Source organism: Hemicordylus capensis, chromosome 3 (assembly GCF_027244095.1).
Source record: "Hemicordylus capensis ecotype Gifberg chromosome 3, rHemCap1.1.pri, whole genome shotgun sequence".
NCBI lineage: Eukaryota > Metazoa > Chordata > Lepidosauria > Squamata > Cordylidae > Hemicordylus > Hemicordylus capensis.
The window spans coordinates 206,656,165-206,681,408 of record NC_069659.1 but is presented as its reverse complement, the minus strand read 5'-3'; the positions used below and the strand labels follow the sequence as shown (position 1 = coordinate 206,681,408).

General features: G+C 43.4%; 1 protein-coding gene across 15 annotated transcripts in view; it reads left to right on the top strand.

Annotated features, from left to right (window-relative positions):
• KCNMA1 (potassium calcium-activated channel subfamily M alpha 1) overlaps window positions 1-25,244 on the top strand; it is an 829,029-nt gene that overhangs the window by 569,859 nt on the left and 233,926 nt on the right. For all 15 annotated transcript variants that reach the window (XM_053304540.1, XM_053304539.1, XM_053304531.1 and 12 more), the window contains exons 12-14: window positions 1,769-1,851; window positions 7,018-7,087; window positions 12,841-12,996. In XM_053304540.1, coding sequence (XP_053160515.1) covers window positions 1,769-1,851; window positions 7,018-7,087; window positions 12,841-12,996 — 309 coding nt within the window. The remainder of the gene's footprint in view (window positions 1-1,768; window positions 1,852-7,017; window positions 7,088-12,840; window positions 12,997-25,244) is intronic.

The window sequence follows — 25,244 nt, the reverse complement described above, 5'->3', positions numbered from 1 at the left end:
TAGTCCTCCACACCCATGTCTCCTTTCTACCCAAGGTTGTCTCCTCCTTCCACCATTTGCAACCCCTTACTCTACCTGTATTCTTCCCAAATCTGTCGGACAGTGCCCAACAACATCTGTACATGCTTGACATTCTAAGGACACTGGCATACTACATACATCGCACAACGGACTGGCGTTCCTGTCCAGCTGTGTCCCTCTCTCACTCAGGCCCCAGCTGTGGCTGTCAGACCTCCACTCAAGCTATCTCTCACTGGGTGAACCAAACTATCACATTGTGTTATCAGATTGCTAAGAAACAATTACCTTCCCTGCTGAAAGCTCACTCCACCAGGGCCATGGCAGCCTCCGCTGCATTCAACAGGGCCGTTCCTCTAGATGCACATGGGATGGTTTTTTTACTCAGTTTCCGAACCTGGCAAATGACCAGCCTGTGCGCAAAGCATTAGTGCCACAGCACAGTGTGGTTAGGAAGAACAAGGAGGCTGGAATAGGGTAGAGGAGGGAGAATGACCCCCACCTGAAGCTTGATTACCACCCCTCATCTGCCCATGCCAGCCACCACTGACTATGGAGAAGCCAAGGCAGTTAAGCTGGAGTTACTGTCATAGGTTTAGAGTGTAGATATTACTACAAATCTATATAGGATATAAGCCCTAAACAATCTTCTGATCATTTCAACTTCAGAATAGGGTTAAAAAAAAAAAGCCTTTCAGGTGATTATTAGCAGATTGAGGGGGTAGTATTCTGAACTGTAAAGTTACTTCCCTATAGTAAACTAGCATGCCAGGGAGAAAACAATTTTGCAAAGTCTGATATTTTTACTGTGTGCTGGAAATGTGTGTGTATGTGTGTGTTTGTTTTTATACAGGGAACATTAAAACTAAATACGACATACATACCGTGCAGTTTAACAGATACATCTCGAATCTTGCTACCTCAGTCTACTAGATTATGTTGTAATGTGTAGAACTGCTTTAGAACGGCTCTGAGATTCTGGGCCTCATCTATGGAAAGGCTCCAGATGTGATATTATTTATTTATTTTTACATTTTATATTCCGCTCTTCCCCCAGGGAGCCCAGAGCAGTGTACAACATACTTATGTTTCTCCTCACAACAACCCTGTGATGTAGGTTAGTCTGAGAGATCAGTGACTGGCCCAGAGTCACCCAGCAAGTCTCATGGCTGAATGGGGATTTGAACTCAGGTCTCCCCAGTCCTAGTCCAGCACTCTAACCACTACACCACGCCGGTGCAAGCCTTTCACTTGCTTCACTGCTTGGGGGTCTTGCTTTTGAGGAAGATGACTTTCTGGTTTTTCACTGTGGATCTTCCTGATTTGTAATAATACGAAAGCCCCACACCTCTAGTTCCTGGAACTTCTCACAGAGCTTCCTTTCTCGTTTCATGGAAACATCACAGAGGGTTCTTCTGCTTCTCCCCACTGTCTAAGAAGAAGTTCCACCTCTCCCCTGCTTCCTTCTACCCATGTCTAAACTATGAAGTTTAAATTATGGGGAGTGGAAGCCTTCCTCTTTCTGATATTGTTGTGGAATTCAATGCTCTTAGATTTTTGGACCTGGAGACCTGGGTTTAAATTCTTGGTGAGCTATGAAACTCAGAATATGGCCCTACATACACACACAAACACAAACGCACACACACTTGAACCCCTTCATTCAGGAATGACCAGCTTCCATTCATCTGATGAGGTTAAAAAAAAGTCAGGTTGCTCTTTATGTTTGCTTTCTCCTTTCGTGTCTCAGATAGAGTCAGCAGACGCGTGCCTAATCCTTGCCAACAAATACTGCGCTGACCCAGATGCTGAAGATGCCTCCAATATTATGAGGTAATTTTGAATCCGGTATTTTAAAAAAGAATTTAGTTTAATTAATTAAGGACAGAAGAATCACTGTAAGAGAGTTTCACTCCCAGGTTGGTGGATATATATCACTATTTTACCACACCCACAGCAGCATGTCTGGGTAATCAGCCTCTGATGTAGCATATGAGGAACTGCAGTAACAACCTGAAACACGCTTTGTTCAGACACTGAGGTCATTCACACAATCAAAAACTGAGTTCTATCCAGGTTTGGGAGCTGTGTGTGCTCCTATTTGTCAGTTGTGTGGAAGCAAGGTAAGAGGAAAACCTGGATAGAAGTGATTGTGTGGAAGTAAGGTAGGAGGAAAAGCTAACCAGGTTTTTTCCTACCTTGCTTCCACACAATCACCTCTACCCTGGTTTCCCTCCTACCTTGCTTCTGCATAACCCAAAATTGGGAGCACACACAGCTTCCAAACCTGGGTAGAACACAGGTTTTTGATTTGATTATGACCTCATAATCAATTTTTTGATTGATTATGTGAATGACCTCATTATGCTGTACGTGTGTGCAGGTGTCTGTATACATGTTGCTGTGTGAATGTTTCAGCCACACTAAAACTTTGGGATATGATGGGCTAATGTACTAATGATAGCATTAGTAATAGATTCTGTAGGAGGTCATTCGGTTATTCCACATAGCTTCTTCCTTCTCTGCTTTTCATGGGAAAATACTTTCTAAGAAGAGAAATGGGTATCAGGTAAGATGGGAACTGCTTAGATTTTGTACCCAGTCACATCATGGGGTTCCACGCAAAGGTTTATGCCCAGGTGGCTCCTTGAACAGACTGCTTAGCATCCCACCCAAGCCACACCTAACCTCTTGGGAGAGAGTTCACTTTCATAGTATGTGAAAATCGCGGCGCCTGGACCATCTGCATAGCTTGGGCACAACCACTGAGACCAAATCACCCCTACAGATTGGGAGCATGTAAAGTGGATCTTCTGTTCATAAGCAGCTAGACCCTCTCTTGACTCTAAACTGCTCACTTTAAAGCTGACTCAACATTCTTGGCAACTGAAAGACACTGCTCCCAATCTGGGCATGTGCATATTTTAAGAAGAATGTTATGGTTTGTCTCAGTGGCCGAAAGGTAGCAAGGAAATTGCAAATGCAGGGTTATAATAAGACAGGTTTTCCTATTTTCATTTTGCTCATACAGCTCTAATTTAATGGGACCAATCTGCCCTTTTAAAAAATTCAAATGTCAGAGATCCATTAAAATTGAGCTAACACAGTGAATTGGCCTGTGTTCTGAACCAATTTTATTGGTCTGTCAAATACGTACATCCCACAAAATGAAGGCAGGGATAGGAGAAGCAATTTAAATTAAAGGAATACCACATGGGTGGGAGGAATGCTCCATCTTCTGTAATTCAGCAGAGTGCCATTCTGAGGTAGTTCTTAAAGGAGCAGTGTGGTAAGCACAGCTTATACAGCTTATACACAACCTCTGTTCATTCAAGTGGGTTTTGTGGAGAGCTCTTATATGAGCCTGAATCAAAAGCAATGCAAGTTGAAGAGCAGCAATATTTGGTGCATATTGTTAAGGATTTGGGGGCTTGACTAAGAACCTTATGACCTGTAAGGACTTAACCTATTGAGGTACCTGGGACTGTGTTTGCTCAAGCTTCAGAGATCTCATCAGTCACAAAGGACTAGGAGCTTGCAGCATCAGCTCCTGCAATTGACAGGTAAGCCCTTGCTTTGGGTAGATGAGGCCTCATATAAAGGCATTTGGTCATCTGTTCTTATCTAGTCTACAAAGCAGTATTCTGCCTGTTGTTGCAGCTCAGGATCCAGTCCCCAAGTCAAGCAGTTGACCTCAAGGATTCTGAGTTGAGAAGACAGTCTGGATTTGGATATGGCCACTCAAGACCTGGCCTGGATCCAACTAAGAACATGATCCATGACTTTACCCCTTCCTTCCCCCCCCTCAAACCAGTGTGGGCAGATAAACCCCACATCAGAGATTGTGGCTACAGAGCTACAGTTGTCCCTTGACAGCTGTGAGGGTTCAGTTCCTGGAAACCCTTGTGGTTGGCAGATTTGTGGCAGACAAGCCATTGGTTTCAATGGCAAACAGGGAGTGAGGGGAATTATGGCTGCAAACTGAAAACAAGGTTAAAAATTGATAAAATTCCCCCAATCCCTGAAAAATCACCCCCTGACCCCCAAAATTAACCCCACCCCCCACCCCTTTAAAAAATTACCAAACTTTGGATACACAGGTCATGATTGGTGAGGGTGGTCACAATTTCCCAGTTGTGGATATGCAAATCCATGATTGGGAAAAGCAGGCTAGGCGAGGGACAACTGTACTACTCATTTCCAACTGGAATGTTTTGCATATAGCTGGATCTGACTAAGGCATGAGTCACTAAAGACTGGCAGTCCTTAGGCAGAGCAAGTTAAAACTATTTACTCTTAGCAACTTTGGCGCTACCAGAAGGGGGTAGACCCGCAGGATAATATGGTCTCCACTAGACCATGGGTATACAGAGTTGTGGGCCAGGCATCAAAATAGCTTCGTTCATTTTCTGAAGCCACATTTTAATCTGGTGGGAGAAGTCTTGCTTTGATTTTAAATTATATACATAGATTAAAGAGAAATCCAGATGCGGATTAGAGCTTTTAAATAGTTTCCATGTGTTTAATTTAAAAAATAGGGGCAAAGTTATTGGGTGAACAGAATTCACTTGTGTATTTGCAGAACAAACCAGTTTGATTCAATAAAATTGAATGCTTAATTAAACGCTTCAGTAAAAAAAATAAAAAGAGTTAGGTTGGGATCTTTGCAAATTACTTCTTGCTTGCTAAAGCAAGTTGTGCAACCAATTTTGTCAAATTCATGCTTGACCGTGGAATATACCAGCAATATGTTTGCTTCCACTACAGTAGCTGTCTGGAAATCTTTCCTTGTAGCATTGCTACTGCAGCATTTGCTTATTCCATAGAATCTTTAGGAGTATAATGGTTGCAGGAGGAAAGAAGAGCAGTGGGAATCTTCTTCATTTGTACCACTTGGATTCTGAACCAAATTGTGAAAAATTCTGCTCCTCCCATATCCCGGGATATTATGTTCTGCCTTGTCACAAAGGTTTCAAGAACTTGTCACAGTGGCTTACTTTAATAGACACAATTTTTTTCTTTCCCAGAAATAAAATTGCTATTATCTTGATTCTTACCAGAATCAGAGTCTCTTGCCCACTTTTCATCTTGGTGTATTAGTGATCAAGTAAACAATAGCAGGGTTTTTACTGCTGCTGAATGGAGTTAAAAGTTCTGTAGAGACAAAGGCCTCTGAATGACCCAAGTTGGTCAACAGAGGAATGCTGCTGAAACATCCTGGAGTTCTTTGTTAATCAGAGAGCAAACAAGAGACACATTTGTGCCAGTTCAAGGATGTTGATAAAATGTGTGGATTGGTGCCTAGCAAACTGGTAAGATCCATACAGAATCCCAAATCTGATTTTTAATCTTCTGATCTATTGAATCTGTGTTGTAAATATTGATCATAATCTAGCAAAATGTTAGCATTTCTAAGAAGGCTGGGCCAAATGTTTACCAATTTTTACTGTGGTGTTGAAAAGCAGTGTTTCCAGGGAACAAGAGTTATTTCTCCAAACAATCCTAAATGGTACGAATATTTGCCAATTTTGATCCTATTTACTGCTACTGTATCCCCAATCTGCCACTGCTTACACCCACACACACCAGTTACTGGACCACCTTCTTCCTAGAAAACATTCACATGGGCAATCCCAGCCTGTCCTTGATTACTTAGTGAATGGAATGGTTGTGATGCCACTTAATTGAATTTGGTCACTGAGGTCAAACAAAATTGAGCATGCAGTGCTCCTGGCAATAGTCACACTGCAGGTTCATTCTGTCAGGGAAGACACAGTGAATGGAATGACTTCACAATGTTTTGTGGTCAAGTTGGCTATGCAATAGAATCAGTAAGGACAAAGGAAAGAGAGTGAGGATAATGCTTACTGAACTGGCAAATACTTTCAAACCCTTTTGAAGTAATCACTGGAAGTGATCAGATGTAAATAAGGGATGTAAAAAGAGAGTTTGAGGAGCATATAACTAGAAATATCAAGGGGAATAGCAAAAACTTCTTTAAATCTATCAGAGCCAGAGAGACAGTTAGACCTCTAGATGACATGTGGGTGTGAAGTGACATGGCCACTAGCCTGGATGGCTTTAAAAGGGGATTAGCCTAATTCACAGAGGACAGGTCTATCAATGGCTACTAGTCTGGTGGCTATAGACCACCTCCATCTCAGAGGCAAGATGTCTCCAAATACCAGTTGCAGGTGGAGCAACAGCAAGAAAGAGGGCATGCCCTCATCTCTTGCCTGTGGGCTTCTCAGAGGCATCTTGTGGGCCACTATGTGAAACAGGATGCTGTACTGAATGGCCCTTGGCCCTGATCCAGCAGGGCTGTTCTTATGATCTTAATCACCCCAAATGTCCGCTTTTTTACACTGTTGAAAATGCTTATGAAAAAGAATTCCCTTCTGTTTTTGGCTCAGCCAGATTCAATTGAAACAAAATGAACATAGTGCTTAACTCTGGCTGTATCTTGACCATTCTTTTGGCAGACATATATTGCTATTTTATAATAGTAAATATATTGAGGTAATGAATAATAATATTATACATAGCAGGAAATGAGAACAGACAATAATTAAGTAAGTTTATTTTAAATCATATAATATAATACAAACAATTCAGAGGTTGTTATGCAATATAAATAAATGGATATTTAATAAATACATTAAACATCATGAATAAATAGGCTTGTTCTGTTATAAAGAAAATTAATAGGGATGGCTTTTTATTTCTCCAAAATCCATACTTGGTTGAAGTTTGATTAGATAATCTCATTTGATCAGATAATCTCAGATAATTTCAGTGTGGAATTATAGTTAATAACCTGCTTTGAAGGTTGTGGAGGAGGAGGAGGAGGAGGGAGCATGCAGGCCTAGCTCTTCTTCAGCTTCTGCTCCTGACTCAGACTTGATTTGTTGGGTCATCTGAACCACATCATAGAGTCATGTTGTGAAATGTCTGTTGAATGAAAAGAATAAATACTGGTTTTTCTTCTTTCTTTCTTAGAGTAATTTCCATAAAAAATTATCATCCGAAAATAAGAATTATCACCCAGATGCTGGCATATCACAACAAGGTAATAATAAGGCTGTGGGACACACATCTCCAAGGTTTCTGTTTTAATAGCAGTCTCATAATTTCTCTTACATTACACTGATGCACAGGACTTTATGAATAAAGCTAATGTCCAATGCAATTATCGTCAAATATAAACTATAACTTTTCAAAGCTTATAAGGGTGGTTATAGATTATATCTATTTTACCACACATTTACTTTTCTTAATGTGTGGTAATATTCTTCTTACTGGCAAGATGATACAGTTGATCAAGCCACCACAGACTTATTCCAAATAAGCTTGATCACCTGCATAGGCTCTCTGGAACATCTAATCAGTCAGGATTTGAATCTTATAAACCCATGCAGATGACCAAATTACCACTGGGTAAATTCTCTGGTGCCAGGTAGCTTAATTATCTTCCTGTTGAATTGGCTGCTTTAAGAAATGCTGGAAGTTTTGAAGCAATGTGTAATGCGTGAGACTTTTAGAAAGGGGAAGAACTGGTTCTTCACACATATGGACCTTCATGTAGAGCACCCAACTCACATGTTATTTTTTGTTATGTTAAGTAGATGTTAGGGCACCTACCTGGTCCTTCACCATGAAAAGAGGATCACTGTTTGGTAGGCATATGAACCAGGCCATAATGACTTTTTTCTCCCATGAGAGGAGAGCAGTTTATTTCCACAGTTTTGAAAAAAATGGACATACATTTTATTTATTCCCTCTGACTCTCTTGTAACTGGTTCACACACTACACTAATAGAATAAGGATGTTTAAATCAAATGGTAGCCTAGATCATGTTAAGTATGTCACATGTCAGTGTCCTCCTTCCTCTGGGATATGGGAAGTACCCACGTGATACAAATTACCACAGAAATGGGAAGCACCCACATGATACAAGCTGCCCACTAATGTGGTGTGTGAGTCAGTAATGGGAGAGCTGTTTTGCAGAGACAACCACAAGGGTAATGTAAGAACAGTAAAATAATCAGCTTGGTGTGGAGACCTGAATGGTCTGGAAGATATCTGTACAGCACAGCATTTCAAGCTGAGCATGGAAGAGGCCTTGCCTCTTTACTTGTTTGCTTGCCTATGTGTGAATGTGTGCTGATTCCTGTTGACAGATAAGAAAGACACATTAAGCTGGTTCAGAAATCATGTGGTTAAACCAGAGGTGCTCTTACCCCTGGACATCCAGACCGAAATCCAGGGCCTCCACATCCCCTGGGGGCCTCCAAATCCTCCTTAGTCTGTCTTGGATGGCACTGGCCCATCGCTGTGCCAGGCGGCCAAGCGTGACCTCTGCTTTATAGACAGAGGGCACGGAGGAGTGTGGAAAGAAATATGTGGGGTGGGAATATGCTAAGTTATGTATTGAAATGTTTCTGCTCATGCATATTTGCATAAATATACCTGTTTTATATTCTTACATTCTTGTGAGTTCAGGTGCTGTTTGTGCCCTCAAGAACCCATGTATTAAAAATACTGCATGTATCACGGTGTGTGGGGGGGGGGGCCCAAAGTGGGCAGGGGGCTCCAAAGACCTTTAGGTCCAGGTTCCAAAATTACCTAGGGGTTGGACCCTGGTTAAAATAGGGCTCTGCAGGACATCTCTGAACTTAGGAGCATGTGCTCTCCCCCCCCCATCCCCACACAAGTGTTCACTTTCCTCTGAGGTTCAAATAAACCAAAATCTCTCATCCCATCCAGACCCACCAATACCATTTTTTTCTAGACAACTTCGTATAAGCTGAAATCTGTACCCAAAGTTTTGAAATAAGTTACAAATCTCAACTTATTCAAAGTAGGTCTAGAACAAACAGAGATCGGTCGGTTCAGACATAACAAATGATATGGTCATGTTTTTTACATTATGAGCATGAACCATGGTGAGCCATGGTAAGAAGTTTAGAAGTAGAAGTGTCTATTTCATATCCAAGTTGAGGCCTATTTTGCCCAAATGCATACGTTGCCCTCAAATCAGGGCCCAAAATCATGGTTTAGCATTACTTCAGAGTTGAGCCAGTGAAGCTATTCTCACGGACAGTGAAAACTGGGCTAGGGAAACCCAGCCTCGTGGTTCCTGGAGGCTGTGCGACGGCGAGCCCTCTTAAGTAGCCCACAACTTAACCCAGATTTTGGGCTAAATGGGGGGAAAAAACCACCCAAAAGCTGGGCTAAGTGATCATGTGTGTGCCACAGCTGCTTGCAGCCATGATGGGCACACTCAGGGGGTGGGGGCTCCCAGTAATGTTCAGTTCAGTTTATTGTGATCTTTGATCAAATACACAATCCAGATCAAATAAATCTACCCTGAAGGTAGATTTCAAGATAAACACATACATGCATATACATATAAAATCAGTTACATAGAAGATTGAGATAAAAACACATACATGCATATACATATAAAATCAGTTACATAGAAGATTGAGATAAAAATATATAAGATAAAACAAAATTAAAAAGCAAAAGGAGGGATGATTAAAATTGACATTTCTGACACAGCATGAGTGAATTTTAATTCTGCAGTTGTACAGAATTTGGCTACTGAGTATGAGACATAAGTATGTTTATCAGAAAGAAAAAAGTTTATATAAAATTCTTCTGAATTGTCAGGGTATCTAAGAATGAGAGGAGGAATATATTTGGAACACAGCGCACAATAGAAAGAACAATACAGAAGCACATGGCCAATCGCCTCAGTATTCCCACTTCCACAAAGGCACAGTCTCTCCAAATAGGGAACTCTCCTATACTTAGCCTCTAGTACTGCAGAGGGCAGCACATCCAGCCGAGCCAATGTTGGGGCTCTTCTGTGTGCTGGATATATCCGGTCATACAGGTATTTAGCTAGTTTTTCTAGGGCCTGGTAGCTCTAAGTCTTGTGAGACTTGGTGCCTGGCTCAAGTCTGTCTGGCATTCCATATCAATAATACGCCTCTTAAGGATCACCATAGCATTATCATAGCCCAGAGGGAGAAGATATTCCATTGACCCATATGATTTTAGCTTTTCAGTAATTAGATGCATCCAATCAGAGGGATGTTCATCCTTAAAAATTAGGGGAGCTAGGCCAGAAGGGGAATAAACAAATTTCAACCAAAAGTTGAAGATATAAGTCCAGGCATAGGATTCCAAGCTTGACAAGCCCATTTGACACACAGCATTTGACACACAGCAGAGGGTTGAAAAGATAGCCCTAAGGAATTTAGACCGGACCCTCTCAAGTGGATGAAAATCACTGTGTATACAGATCTGAAAGCCATAAAGCAGCTGGGGAATAACCTTGCCTTGAAAAACCTTGATGGCAGCTGGAACATATCTACCCCCAGAAGAGAAAAAGAATCTCAGAATCGTGGTGGTTGATCTCTGAGCTTTTGTAACAGTGTAATTAGTTTGTTCTTTCCAGCTACCTGACGCCTGGAAAATGACCCCCAAATATTTATATTGGGTTGTCTGGGCTACACTAACCCCATAATTTGCCATTTTTTGCAGAATGGGTTTCCTGGCAAACATTGAGGCTATTCTCACAGCCAGCAAAAATCGGGCTAGGAGAGCCTAGCCCGATTTTTGTTAGTCATGTAAACCACCGGGCTTGCAGGCAAGCCCAGTGGTTTACAAGCGTCTAACCCGCTTAATTTCCCCTGCCCTTAGCCGAGGTTAGCGGAGCAAGCACTCCGCTACCCCTGCCTGTGCTCATGTGTTGCTGCGGCGTGGCTCTGCATCGTGACAACTCACAAGTAGACCCCCAACCGGGAAGCTAAAAAGCAGCCTCCTGGCTCGGTGGTCTCTCCAGTATGCCCTGAGCGCTCACACAGGTCATGCTGGAGCTTCCAGGGGCCACGCGAACCCCAATCCTCCCAGCCCCTGTCGGCTCCATAACAGAGCTGGCAGTTGGAGCAGACTGCCTGCTCATGTGCAGGGAGAGTGGGCTAAGCCCGCTCTCCCCGCTAACTCACTTCCCACTGATCATGAGAAGAGCCTCATTATGTCCTTTGTCTTCTGATGGTTGCTGGAAAGCAGGTTTTCAGCCAAAGCTCTCAACATTTTCCTCATCCCCACCAAAGACCGTGACAGGAGCACAACATCATCATCTGCATAGAAGATGGATAAAAGTCTACTGCCCAATTTTGGTGGATGGAATTCCAGATTAGAGAGCCTATCCACCATGTCATTGATATAATGATTAAACAGTAGTGAAGCTAATATACAACCCTGCCTGACCCCCCTCTCAGCACTAATTGGGCGGCTCCCAGTAATCCCGTATTCACGCTGTGCATTATTGGGGCTCGGGGAGGCGGGGTGCTGCACGGTGGCGCTTCCCTGCACCTTAGCGAGGCATGGGAGTGCTGCAGGGAAGCTGCTGCGCCCACCCAGAGACCAACGGAGGATGGTCTGCAGGGAAGAGAAGGTTAATCCTCCTTCCCCTCAGTTAGCCCCAAAGCTCTTCTCTCTGATTGTGAGAAGAGCTTCAGAGAATCTCACATATGGTTCAGTTTATAGTCTCCACAGCATTTGAATTGAACCTTGGTTCCAGGTAGACATTACTTGGAAGGCTTTTCTGGGTAGCCAGGTCAAAAAGTTGCACTTTAATTTGTTGCATTTGCTACGTGAAGTTTTGCTCTCTGCTTGTGTGCCGACCATGGTTGGAATCAGCATATTGAACCAGGTGGACCCTTGGTCTTGTACAGTAGGACTCTTCTTTAAGAATACGTTTGGTTGGTAGGAAGGATTCCTAGGGCTTCTCTCTTTAGGGAGACCCAGTCATATGTATATTGTGGGCTTCCCATTCTCCACACTTCCTGCTCCCTTGCTAATAAGGGAACAGGGGTACCAGATCAGCCCTAAGCTTGACATTTAGGAGCTGCATACTTTTCCTTCTCCTGCTTTTCATTCCAGCATTAGTGGGGCTAGCAGGAGGTAAGGAACAGACGTGTAGTGTGTGCATGTGCACATGCTCATGTGCACATGCTCATGTGCATGTTGAATGTGCACAGTGTAGAAGCTAAAAAGTTATATTGGTGCTACTAGATGAAAAATGCTGCTAGGCATAGTAAGTAGTGTTTTATTTCCTGTTTCCTGAGTGGAAGCAATTAAGGAGTTACATACTTCCTCTGATGCATAAGGAAAAAATGTCAGAGACTGAGGGAAATTTGTAAAAATCTGTACTTTGGTCTACAAAATACAGCCTCTTGTTTGATATTTAAAGAAAAGGCTTTTTAATCAATGCAGCTATCACAGAATAGGGGAAGGGAGATGACAAGGTTAGAGTGCTACTTTTCTGTGGCCCAGAAATGTCCCTTGAGGCCAGCTAGACATGATAACCAGCCAAAAGTTCACTTTCAGGGCTAGCTGCTAGAAAAGAGTGTTAAGACAGAATAGTGTGTTTCATGTGTTCTTTGCTATTTTCTGCATTTTTCAGAAAAGGTGATCCCCTTCAGAGAGGGGATTGGTAGAAGCAATGTTTACTTAAGTGCAGAATGTCTCTGAACATGTGTAGAAGCACATGCTCAGAGGCATTCTGCACCAAGGTCAAAAATTTTAAAATATTAGCCTGCTCGCTTAAAAAAAAAAGGAAAAAGGAAAGGCATTTGCACATGTTCTCAGGCATCCAGTTTGAGGTGCCAGGATTTTTGAAAGGAAAACTGGAAATTTGATAGGCAGTTGCATGCCCCACCCACACCACCATGTCCTAGCAAAAAGCAGATGCAAAATTTGGGATAAGTTGTGTTTCTTTAAAAACCTGTGTTTTTCCTTTGCAGGCCCATCTGCTAAATATCCCAAGCTGGAATTGGAAAGAAGGGGATGATGCAATTTGCCTTGCAGAGCTCAAGCTGGGTTTCATGGCCCAGAGCTGCCTGGCACCAGGCCTATCGACGATGCTGGCCAACATCTTCTCCATGAGGTCATATATAAAGGTAATGTCTCGTCTCATTAAAGGACATTAGCATAGGATTCAATTTGTCATGGGGCTGAGTAGAAAGCATGGCCTAAACTCAAAACAGAGATAAATACATCAGTTCTGATGGTTAAAACATGAAACAATGTATTCCAAAGAGAGGAGTGGTGGGGATTGAACAACATAGCCTATTACAAATTGGGCAGTGGGCCAGGTTCCTTCAAAATTATGTTTTTATTTTTGTTTGGCACATCCATGGCCATTAAAGATTGTTCAAAGTGCAATCTTTTTTTTTAATTCTTTATTTCTTTCAGATAAACCACATGTTTATCAATATAGAAAGCCTCTGCAGTGAAAAATATGATCTCTATCTAATCCATATGGCAACAAAGTGCTGAGAGAAAAAGGCACGATCATTTTTCTTTCTTGGCTTTTTTCCTTTCCTTTTCCCCCCTTTCCCTATCCCCCCCTCATCAAGTGGCCTATGGATCCCTTACTGCAAGTATAAATCCAGAACATGTGTTTGTACCAAAGCCCAAACCTCCAGCAACAATAATTCATTCATTTATTTCTCTTCAATCAACGAGGCCCTTGAGGTTTACATGTAAATAATAATAAGTAATGCAGCCCGGTAATTCTCAAACATTTGGGGGCAACTGTATTAGGTTGATAGATAGAATCCTCATTTGTTCCCTCAGTGTTAATTTGTTCTCATTTAGTTTTGGCCACTCTCTCTTGACTGGGAGTTTGGGCTGATTCTTTTGGACACATGGAATGCAAAGAGGCTGTAGTCATAGAAGCAGGAGGGTGGAAGATTTTGGGAAATGTGGTGCACAGCAAACATGGAACCATTGTCAAGAGACTTTATTGAACCCCGGTTATGGACAGAGATGCCACAAATATCTGTTCCAAAGACAAGAGCCCTGCAAAGAGGGATGCTCTTAAATGGAAAACATGTTTGCTGGTTTGGTGATAGGTTCTCTTTACATTATTTGAGGAATGGGTGCTAGAAGACCCTTAGCTGTGCAGTGCACAGCTGCTACAGACCCTTGGCTCAAAAGGTTTTCCAGTGGTGAGGGGCAAATGTGCCTGCCTATCAAGGGATTTTCTGATTGCAGCCCCTTTTTCTCCACAAAGAAAAGATGTTGTCTATTTCTTATGGGGAACAGTGATTTCAGTCTGCATGGAGGAGTTCTTGGATGGTAGTGGATACTTCTGCACATCTTGAGAAAAGATAGAAACATCGACTTTAAAAAAGGGTCAGGTTTCACACATCCCTGCTCATTTAGTACTAGACAGTGTGACAAGGGGCGTAACTATAATAGGGCAAGGGGAGAGAGTTGTCTGGGAGCCCACTACCTTGGGTGGCTCCCCCAGAGGCAAGTCACATGACTGACTCCCCCAGCCACACACCTGCCCGGGCTTCCTTCAGTTGTATTCATCCTCCAAAATTGATGTGAGTGTTAAGACCTGGAGCTACCAGAACAGCATGTCTTTCTCTAGTACCATTAAATGACTTGCATCATCCACAATTTACAAAACCTTTTAAAAAATAATTTAGGATGATGTTCTATTGTGCCACATATATATTCTCATATTCACACACACACACACACACACACACACACACACACACACACACACACGAATTTTACTATGCTTTTTGTTACCACTATTGAGCCTCATTTAAGATTTCTTTACTTCATGAGCTGAGCTTTAGTGAGAGGGGGCACATTTTAAAATCTTGTCTCTGGGCCCACTCCAACCTTGCTACGCCCCTGAGTGTGACTGCATTGCAGGATTTTCCTGTTAACCCCAGAACCTGGAGTCACCTAATTAAAATTGATTGGCAGTAGAATAGGAAAGGAAAGTACTCCTTCGCACAACTCATAATAATCTCAGGCACCAGTACTGCCTGAGATTGGGGAGGGGAGCATTCGGGGCACTCTTGCTCTGTGAAAACTTTCACCCTCTTTTGTGCCTGTGCAGGGGCGCACCTAGGCAATTTTGGCACCCAGACCCCACCCCAGCCACCGCTGCGAGCCCCCCCCAGTGCAGGGCCCCCAAAACCTACTTTTTGGGGGTCTCCTGCCGTGCTGAACCTCCATTTTGTTGTTTTTATTTCGGCTGCTGTGCGGCCGAGGGGTGGCTGCCGGGAGTGGGGTGTGAGCCCAACTGTCTTCCTCCCCCACCCCCGTCAGCAGCAGCCAGAGTGACGCTGGGCCTGTCCGTTCAGCCCAGTGACTCTTTCTAACTGCTAGGTGCGCCTGCACAGTTGAGAGAGGTCCTTGCAAGTCTGTGACATCATGGGCATGCAACGATCTCTCTCAACTGCGCAGGTGTGCCTCGCAGTTAGAAAGATATGCTGGGCCGAACGGAGAGGCTCAGCAGTGCTCCGGCTGCTGCCAGGCAGGGGGGAAGGACTGCTGGGCTCATGGCTTGGCAGCCACCCCTCGTCTGTGTGGTGGCTGAAATAATTAAAAAAGGAGGTTTGGCAGGGCAGGCATGGGGTGGCTGCCGGAGGATCCCCCGGCATTTGGAGCCTCCCCCCTGGACCTTGGAGGCCACGGACTGGGGCCCCAAGGTCTGGGGGTTAGAGCGCCTCTGTCCCTGTGTACAAGCACACATAACTCACATGTTCAGGGACGCATGAGCATCACTGTGTTTGATCCCAAAAGGGTATTGAGGCTTTCTTTGCACATCAAATGCTCCCCAAGAAAGGCACTTGAAATGTGCTTGTGCTACGGCCTCCCCCATCTCCCAAAGCCAAGATCTTACCTTTGCTTCTGGGGAAGGAGAAGGCAACAGCAGAGGTGACAGTGGCAGGTCTTCTGAGGGCCAGGAGGACCATGGTTTCCCATCACTGATTAGGACTGCAAGACAGAATCACCAGTGGAATGACACAAATAGCAAGATGTGTGTATTCTTCCTTTAAAAAACAACAACTTTAACTTTGATTGTATTTGTGGTATTGAAAGCCATTTTGAATTTTTGCAGACAACAGAATAAGAGATGATGATGATAATAATAATAGGGAAGGACTCGATGTCTGGATAAAACAAACCAGTCAATAACACCTGTCTGACTGTGTAAACAAGAAATAATAATAGAAAAAGTTGAAGAAAATGAAGATGTAAAAATATTATGGGACTTCCAACTACAAACAGCCAAACATCTGCCACACAATACACCAGATATAACTGTAGTCGAGAAGAAAGAAAAACAAGTCAAAATAATCGACATAGCAATACCAGGGGATAGCAGAATAGAAGAAAAAGAAATAGAAAAAATCACCAAATACAAAGATCTACAAATGGAAATGGAAAGGCTGTGGCAGAAAAAGACCAAAATAATCCCAGTGGTAATTGGCACCCTGGGGGCAGTTCCAAAAGACCTTGAAGAGCACCTCAACACCATAGGGGCCACAGAAATCACCATCAGCCAATTACAAAAAGCAACTTTACTGGGAACAGCCTATATTCTGTGATGATATCTACAGGTGAAACTTGGAAAATTAGAATATCGTGCAAAAGTCCATTAATTTCAGTAATGCAAATTAAAAGGTGAAACTGATATATGAGACAGACGCATTACATGCAAAGCGAGATAAGTCAAGCCTTAATTTGTTATAATTGTGATGATCATGGCGTACAGCTCATGAAAACCCCAAATCCACAATCTCAGAAAATTAGAATATTACATGGAACCAAGAAGACAAGGATTGAAGAATAGAACAATATCGGACCTCTGAAAAGTATAAGCATGCATATGTATTCAGTACTTGGTTTGGGCCCCTTTTGCAGCAATTACTGCCTCAATGTGGCGTGGCATGGATGCTATCAGCCTCTGGCACTGATGAGGTATTATGGAAGACCAGGATGCTTCATTAGCGGCCTTCAGCAATTCTGCATTGTTTGGTCTCATGTCTCTCATCCTTCTCTTGGCAGTGCCCCATAGATTCTCTATGGGGTCAGGTCAGGCGAGTTTGCTGGCCAATCAAGCACAGTACACTGTATACTTTTCAGAGGTCCGATATTGTTCTATTCTTCAATCCTTGTCTTCTTGGTTCCATGTAATATTCTAATTTTCTGAGATTGTGGATTTGGGGTTTTCATGAGCTGTATGCCATGATCATCACAATTATAACAAATTAAGGCTTGACTTATCTCACTTTGCATGTAATGCGTCTGTCTCATATATCAGTTTCACCTTTTAATTTGCATTACTGAAATTAATGGACTTTTGCACGATATTCTAATTTTCCGAGTTTCACCTGTATAACAACAGCAACAACATTGACAATAAAATTCAGCCATCCCAGGTCCTTGGGAAGGACCCGATGTCTGGATAAAACAAACCAGTCAATAACACCTTTCTGACTGTGTAAACAACAACAACAACAACAACAACAACAATAATAATTAATAGCCTCCGTGGAACTGCTTGTGAAGGTCCAGAATGTCAATCTTTTAAATAAAAATTAGGCTACACGATTCCTCTGAAGCATGCAGGAGCTCTTTGGCAGACCAATTCACATGGAAAGAGTTCCCTGAAGGTAGACAGTTGGAAATCCAGTGGAACCATACAATCTTTGGGTCATTTTAATCTCTGATTCCATGACCCCCTACACCCTAAGACCACAAATTCCTTTGAGATCACTTCCTGGCAATTGTTGAGTTTTTCCATAGAGTTCTTTGATCTCAGAAGTTGCTAATGCATGAAGTTGATAGACTAATAGGCTTTTCAGATCCGGTTGACTAATATGGAATGGGTAGACGGAAACTTTTTCCTTTGTTGTAGAGTTGTTCTTAGTTGCTCGCAGACTATGTAGAAAATGTTGCAAATAATTTTGGTAAAAATATACATGTTAGAAGACTGCCAGCAAATTCCTCAGCAGAAGACCTGTCATTTTTGAAAAATAGATGGAAGTGGAGAGTTTCCGCCTCCTCATTTTCCCCAGCCTGATTACAAAGCATCATAAATATTTGGTCAGTCAAGGACAAATGTACATGATCAATGGTGACAATGCACACATTTAACTGATTATCTTTTAACTTTGTAGCTGAATTATTTGTGTAAACTCTCTGCCCTACATTAGCAGTAAAATGTATAAAACTCAAAATGATATTTTGCAGTTTAATATTTTCCTTTTGTTTTCGTAGCTGCATTCTTCATATGGAAACTTTTATTTTGCATCAATCCAGACAAAAGGAAAATATGTTCACAATAACCAAACTGCATAACATGCAATGATCTGAACAGTTTCTGAAAATACTTAAAATAAAACAAGTAATGAAGATTTTTAATAGCATAAAAAACCTCTGCTTTCTTTAAAGTACAATCTCAAGCAATCCATTCTACTTGCGTATTGCATTTAATATCATTAGGGATAAATTACAGGTAAAACATAAGTACTGATCAGTGTGAACAAACCCTCAAAACTAGATGGAATAATGGTTGCTATGTACAGAAATAGCTGTATAATCAGCAGAGTGATTGAATTAGTAGGTAAGGGACTATGGCTATGATACTGCAACTGGAAATGGGGCATGCACCACTTTTGCACACCCAGTGCATCTCTGAGTTTCCAAGCAACCATACAACCATACACAGCAGCCAGGAAGAGGAGAATGGCTTTATCTATTTATATATCCATCCAGAGAATACTGGAGCTCCCCCCTCCCCAGTTATGTAGCCCTATGCTTCACAGCAGTTCTACAGGCAGGCACCTGAAATTGGAAGCACGTGTGTGGGCCCATGGGAAAAGAAACTAGGGCAACCTGCTGCAACTCACAGCCAAACCAAGCAGCTGGACTCTCCGCCAAAGGAAACATACCATCTTAAGGCTTCCCTGAACTTCCTGTTGCTTGAGGAAGGGACTTGAGGTGCAAAATGATGCATTGAACTTGATAGCTATATCTTCCCCTGGTGAAGCCCCTGGTGGCGCAGTGGTAAAACTGCCGCCCTGTAACCAGAAGCTTACAAGTTCGATCCTGACCAGGGGCTCAAGATTGACTCAGCCTTCCATCCTTCCGAGGTCGTTAAAATGAGTACCCAGAATGTTGGGGGCAATATGCTAAATCATTGTAAACCGCTTAGAGAGCTTCCAGCTATAGAGCGGTATATAAATGTAAGTGCTATTGCTATTGCTATTCCCCTTGAGTCTCAAAGGACGAGGTCAAGATGTTTACTCTATGGAACATATAATGAATACTATGAAGCACATGTGTCCTCTTAGAATGTCCACAAGTCTTGTTTCTAGTCCTGCCTTTCCCCCTTCCCTGTACTTTTCCGCTTGAATCTCTCCCCTTTATTTTTCTGTCTTCATACTCTATGAACCTCTATTTCTATGAGGTTCTGGGTACCTTTCCTTCTGTACTGCTGACTTGGCTTCTATCTCTTGCTTCCAAATTACAGTGGGGATTCTGATTCCCTCTTTTCTGTTGGGGTTTTGTGATTATTTAGCAAAGCACCAAGGAAGCTACCATTCCAGTTACAGAGTGCAAAGCTTAGTTGTTGCAGCTGTTTAGAGTAACACACATGGAGACCACTGTTCTGAGAGCCAGCATGGTGTAGTGGTTAGAGTGCTGGACTAGGACTGAGGAGACCCAAGTTCAAATCTCCATTCAGCCATGAGACTTGCTGGGTGACTCTGGGCCAGTCACTTCTCTCTCAGCCTAACCTACTTTGCAAGGTTGTTGTGAGGAGAAACTTAAGTATGTAGTACACTGTTCTGGACTTCTTGGAGGAAGAGCAGGATATAAAATGTAGTAATAATAATAATTAATAATAATAATAATAGAGTCAAAACCAAATTGATTTATTGGTGAAGTACATTTGAGATAGGAAAGACCTATCCTATCTATCAGCTACTAGAGATGTGCACGGTCCGGACCAGTCCGGACCAGCACCGAAGGGGGGCCCTTTCTTTTAGGGCGGGAGGGCTTTCTTACCCCTCCCGCCTCTTCACCCCCTCCAGCGCCCGTATTTAACCAAATAACGGGGCGCTGGAAACCCCCCGCTGCCGCCGCCGCCCCCCCAGCAGATGCACAAAGAAAGGTGCCGCCATACCCCTGCCGCCGTCCGCCCGCCCGCCCTCCCTCCCTCCCAGCCGCCCGCCCGCCCTCCCTCCCAGGTCCTTACCCAAGGCTGCGGTAGTAAACGAGAGGAGCTCCCGGACAGAGCTCCTCTCGTTAGAAAGGCCTGATGCAGAATAAAGGTGCTTTGCGCGCGCGCGCATGCGCACGCCGCAAAAGACACCGGAGGCCCGGTCTACCCGCCGGGAAAAGGATCGCCGGAGGCCCGGTCTACCTGGCCTTTTCCCAGCGGGTAGACCGGGCCTCCGGTGTCTTTTGCGGCGTGCGCATGCCCATGCGCGCGCAAAGCACCTTTATTCTGCATCAGGCCTTTCTAACGAGAGGAGCTCTGTCCGGGAGCTCCTCTCGTTTACTACCGCAGCCTTGGGTAAGGACCTGGGAGGGAGGGCGGGCGGGCAGCTGGGAGGGAGGGAGGGCGGGTGGGCGGGCGGCGACGGCGGCAGGGGTATGGCGGCACCTTTCTTTGTGCATCTGCTGGGGGGGCGGCGGCGGCGGCGGGGGGTTTCCAGCGCCCCGTTATTTGGTTAAATACGGGCGCTGGAGGGGGTGAAGAGGCGGGAGGGGTAAGAAAGCCCTCCCGCCCTTAAAGTTATACCCCCCACCCGGACCCGGACCAGCAAGGGCCGAACCGGTCCGGCAGTTCGGCCATTCCTTAGAATGGCCGCCGGACCGGTTCGGACTCACCCCTATCAGCTACATTCTTTCCTTGTTCAGGTGCTGTACAGTCTCATGGCGGTCTTGTTTTTCCTCATATGTAATAATCAGCTCATCAACATAAGTCAGGATATAAGTCCATCTATTGTCTCTGAATCTTGAATATAGGCAGAGGTCAGCTTTTCTTTGTGTGAACCCCTCCAGTTGATTCAGTTTCTGATTCCACACCCTGGCTGCTTATTTTAAGCCATAAATGCTCCTTTGTAGTTTGCACACAAGCCCCTTCTTTCCAGGTACCTCAAAGCCTGGTGGCTGTTGCCTGTAGATGACTTCCTCAGTTTCCCCGTGAAGGAAGTCAGTCTTTACATCCAAGTGGTCAACTTGCATCTTTCTGGCTGCTGCCATGCTGAGCAGTGTCCTAATTGAAGTGTGTTTCACAACTGGTGCAGAGGTTTCATCATAGTCCTCACAATAGATTTGGGAGTATCCTTTGCCTACCAGGCTGGCTTTGTCGCACTGTACATCTGCTTCTGCATCCTGCTTGACTTTGAAGACCCACTTGCACCCCATAGTCTTTCTTCCAGTGGGTAGTTCCACAAGTCTCCAAGTCTGATTTTTGTGCAGGGAATCAATTTCTTCTAATGCTGCTTTTCTCCATTTGTCATCTTCATCAGCTGGCATTTTTTCTATATTTCACCCCGTGATGAGTTCTTGTATCTCTCCTCCTTTGGTCACGAGTGAGAGCCTTTTGGGTGGAACCCCTTTATTGGGCCTCTGGGAGTGCGTCTCTTCTGGCTCAGGCTGTGCAGCCCCTTCTGAATCTGTATCCCCTTCTGAACCTGCTTCTGGTTCTGACACAGATTCTTTGGGTTCACTGTCTGGCTCTAGCCTCATGAGAGTCCACTCATGTGGTTTACTTTCACCTGGATCTCTATCACAAGTTCTGGTACATCACCTCCAGTCGGCCCTTGTCTCTTATCAAAATACACCAGATTGCAAATTCTGACTTCTCCACTTGCAGGATCAAGGATTCTGTATCCCTTTTGGGCAGGCTCATATCCAACCAACACTCCCAGTTCGCATTTGCAATTGAGTTTGGTTCTCTTGGCCTCTGGGAAGCATGCATAAGTCTTGATCCAAACACTCTGACATGGTTTAGAGAGGGTTTGAGCCCATGCCATAGTTCAAATGGTGTCTTGTCTATTGCTTTGGTTGGCAATCTGTTTTGCAAGTAATTTGCAGTCATCACTGCTTCTCCCCAGAATTTATTTGCCAAGCCAGCATCAAGTAACATGCATCTGGTCATTTCTAGTAGAGAGCGATTTTTCCTCTCTGCCACATGATTGAGTTCAGGTGTATATGTGGGAATAGTTTTATGTTCAATCCTCTGTTCCTTCATGGATGTTTTCATGTCATTTGACATATATTTGCCTCCATTGTCTGACCTTAGTCTCTGAGGCTTTCTTCCAAGTTTTTGACCAGTGCAATATATTCCTTAAATCTTTCAAACACTTGACTTTCTCTCTCTCTGAGGATATACATAAGAAAATCTTGAAAAATCATCAATAAATGTGAGTATGTAGCGATTGCCACCCATACTATTTTCAAGTGGACCAGAGACATCAGAATGTATTAGCTCCAGAGGATGCTGTGACTCCATCTGTGTCTGTCCAGAAAAGCTGGGTCTCACCCCTTTATTAAGTAAGCAACACCAACATCTTGTGGCAGCTTCTTTGCATAACTCCACTTTAAAGTCCTTAATTAGTCCCCAAGTTCATTTATCACATTTATTTGCCTATGTGCTAGTCTTTTATGCCATATGGTAGAACAATTCCTGTCTTTGCATGAGGCTGCGAGGCTTGACATACTATTTTCAAGTAGACCAGTTATATCGTCCAATTGAAAAAGACCATCTTTACGCATATAGGCTGCCATAATTAAATCATCATCTTTGGTGATGTAGCAAACTTAGTTCTCAAAAGTCACTTTGCAACCTTTATTGACTCCATGTCGCACAGAGATCAAGTTATTCTCCAATCTCCATATCAGGGACTAATTATCTCAGATCAAAATCTTTTCAATTTTTCCATCAAATTGCCTGCAATACAGTTTGGCTGATTCGCTCCCCATCAAATAAAGATTGTCGCCATCAGCAACACAAACAGCAACTTTGTAATTTTTGTCTAAAGCAATAAACAGTTCAGGGGGATTCAGAATATTTTGAGTAGCGCTTGAATCAATAATAAAACCATTCCTCTCATTCCTGGTTGCTTCATTGAAAGACTTGGCTCTTTGGCTGACTTGCTCTGTTTCCTGTTCTTTAAATCCAGCATGCCGTTTGCTTTTCTGTCTGTGAGAAAGTCCTATCTTTGTTCCTATTGTGTTCACAGACTGTGAGTCATCTCTGTAGCTATGGTAATCAGGTTCTCCCTCCTCTAGGATTCTTTCTGCATTTCCTGCCTTTGGGCTCTGGGCAATTACCATGCGAATGCCCTGTTTTGTTACAGTTGAAGCAATGCCCTTGTTTCCCAAAAAAAGGTTGTAGTACTGTCCCCATGCTTTTCAAAAACAGTGTCTTCCTGTTTCAGGTTGAAATCTTGCAATCATGCAATTACAGTTTCCAATTCAAGTTTACTGTTTGAAACCTCCAGTGCCATTTTTACATGATTATAACTTTGTGGCAAACATCTCAGAATCAAGCCAATTAATGCTTGATCATCCAACCCATGTTGTTTAACTAATCTGTGAGTCTTCTGCATTGCACTTATATGGGTTGAAAGATCTCCTCCTTCTTCCAGCTGCATTTTGCAAATCCTTTGAATTAAAACAGCAGCAGCATTGGGAGAGACTCTCCCATATTGGTTTTTAAGCTTATCCCAAACTTCTAAGGCAATTTCAGTCTCTTGAAATGCATTAACAAGTCATCACTCACATTTAGGAGAATCAAGCCATATGCTCTGTTGTTCTGTGAATCCCACTTCTTTTGGGCAGTCGCCCCATCTGTTGACCTTGGTTCTGTGAGTGCTCCATTAAGTCTTTTTGCCTTTAGGAGGGCTTCCATTTTCATGACCCATTGATCGTAATTCCTTCCATTTAGCTTGGAGAGGGCAGCGCTGCTCACTTCTGGATCCATGCTGTCTTACTAACTCACTCAGCTGCACTTCAGAGGGCAGTGGTGGGGGGGGGGGGAGACTCTGCTGCAGGCTTTTGGGCTGTTTGGTCTGTAGCCTTGTTGGGGTTTTGCTATTGTTTAGCAAAGCACCAAGGAAGATAGCACTCCAGTTACAGGAGTGCAATGTTTAGTTGTTGCAGCTATTTAGAGTAACATGCATGGAGATAACAGTAAGGTCTAAACTAAATTGATGTATTGGTAAAGTACATTTGAGATAGGAAAGACCTATCCTATCTATCAGCTACATAATGAATAGCTAGGGGGAGAGAGATATGTTTCCATCTTCTTTCTAGGAGGAAAGGAAGAGGACTGACTCACTACAGGAAGTACTTGAGGAGTCAAGGCAGGGGTCATAGACTAGTACAGGCAAGCAGGGACAGCTAAGGAGACCCTCACTTACTGCCACTACTCTCGGTGCCCCTAGTGATCATTAGGATAGTTGGTGCAAAGGGTTGGTGCACTGGAACTCCATCTCCAACATTTTCCAACAAACAGTGCAAGCTTTTTCTTAGCCTCATATATTGTTTTCTGATTGGATCTTCTAGATCTGCTGCTTGTTATGCATGTTGGGCTGGGGCAATCAAGCCTTTCTTTGAATGAAAAGTTCTAAAATTCTTCCAAAATGAGTGACTGTACCTAAGTGTAATCCCTTAAGGCTCCCTGTCAGAAATAAATAGCTAAATAAAGCCTGCAATTCATAGATTTCCAATGCAAATTCTCCACCCACCATTTTGAAACATGCATGTTTGGGGCAGAATGAAGACAATAAAGAGTTTTGTTTCTTCCCCAAAGATTGAATTAGCTAATCTTTTCTTCAGAGGATAGTCAGTTAATAAAGTGAACAACCTCTGAATTAGCAACTGCCATTGCTATACATGACATGTCTTTGCAGATCTGGTATGCTATTGTGGAGCCAGATTAGGTGGACTAAAAAGCAGTGGCCTGAGGAAACAATTGGTGAAGACATGGCACTGAAGAAAGGAGGAGTGAAGAAGGTAGAAACAAGCAAAACCTCATGTAGGATGAAAGAATAGGAAGGGGCTGTGCACTGACTGAAGGAAGGAAGAGAACATGCTAGGGAGGTTTAAAGGACTGGGGACTCCGGGGCAGGGAATCAAGGAGGTCTGAGGTTGCTCGGTCTAGAATCTAGGCTGCTGTATTGTTGGGATTTACATAGAGGGGGGCAGTCTTCTACTTGTACATCAGTACTGAGACCTAGGGGAACCAATAGGCAAGAAGCATTGTGGCGATCAGGAGTCAGATTTCGCATATTGATTTGACTAACCAGCCTTCTGTTGAACTATAGACTCCAGTTACAGTATATTTAGAGCTACGTGCTAAACT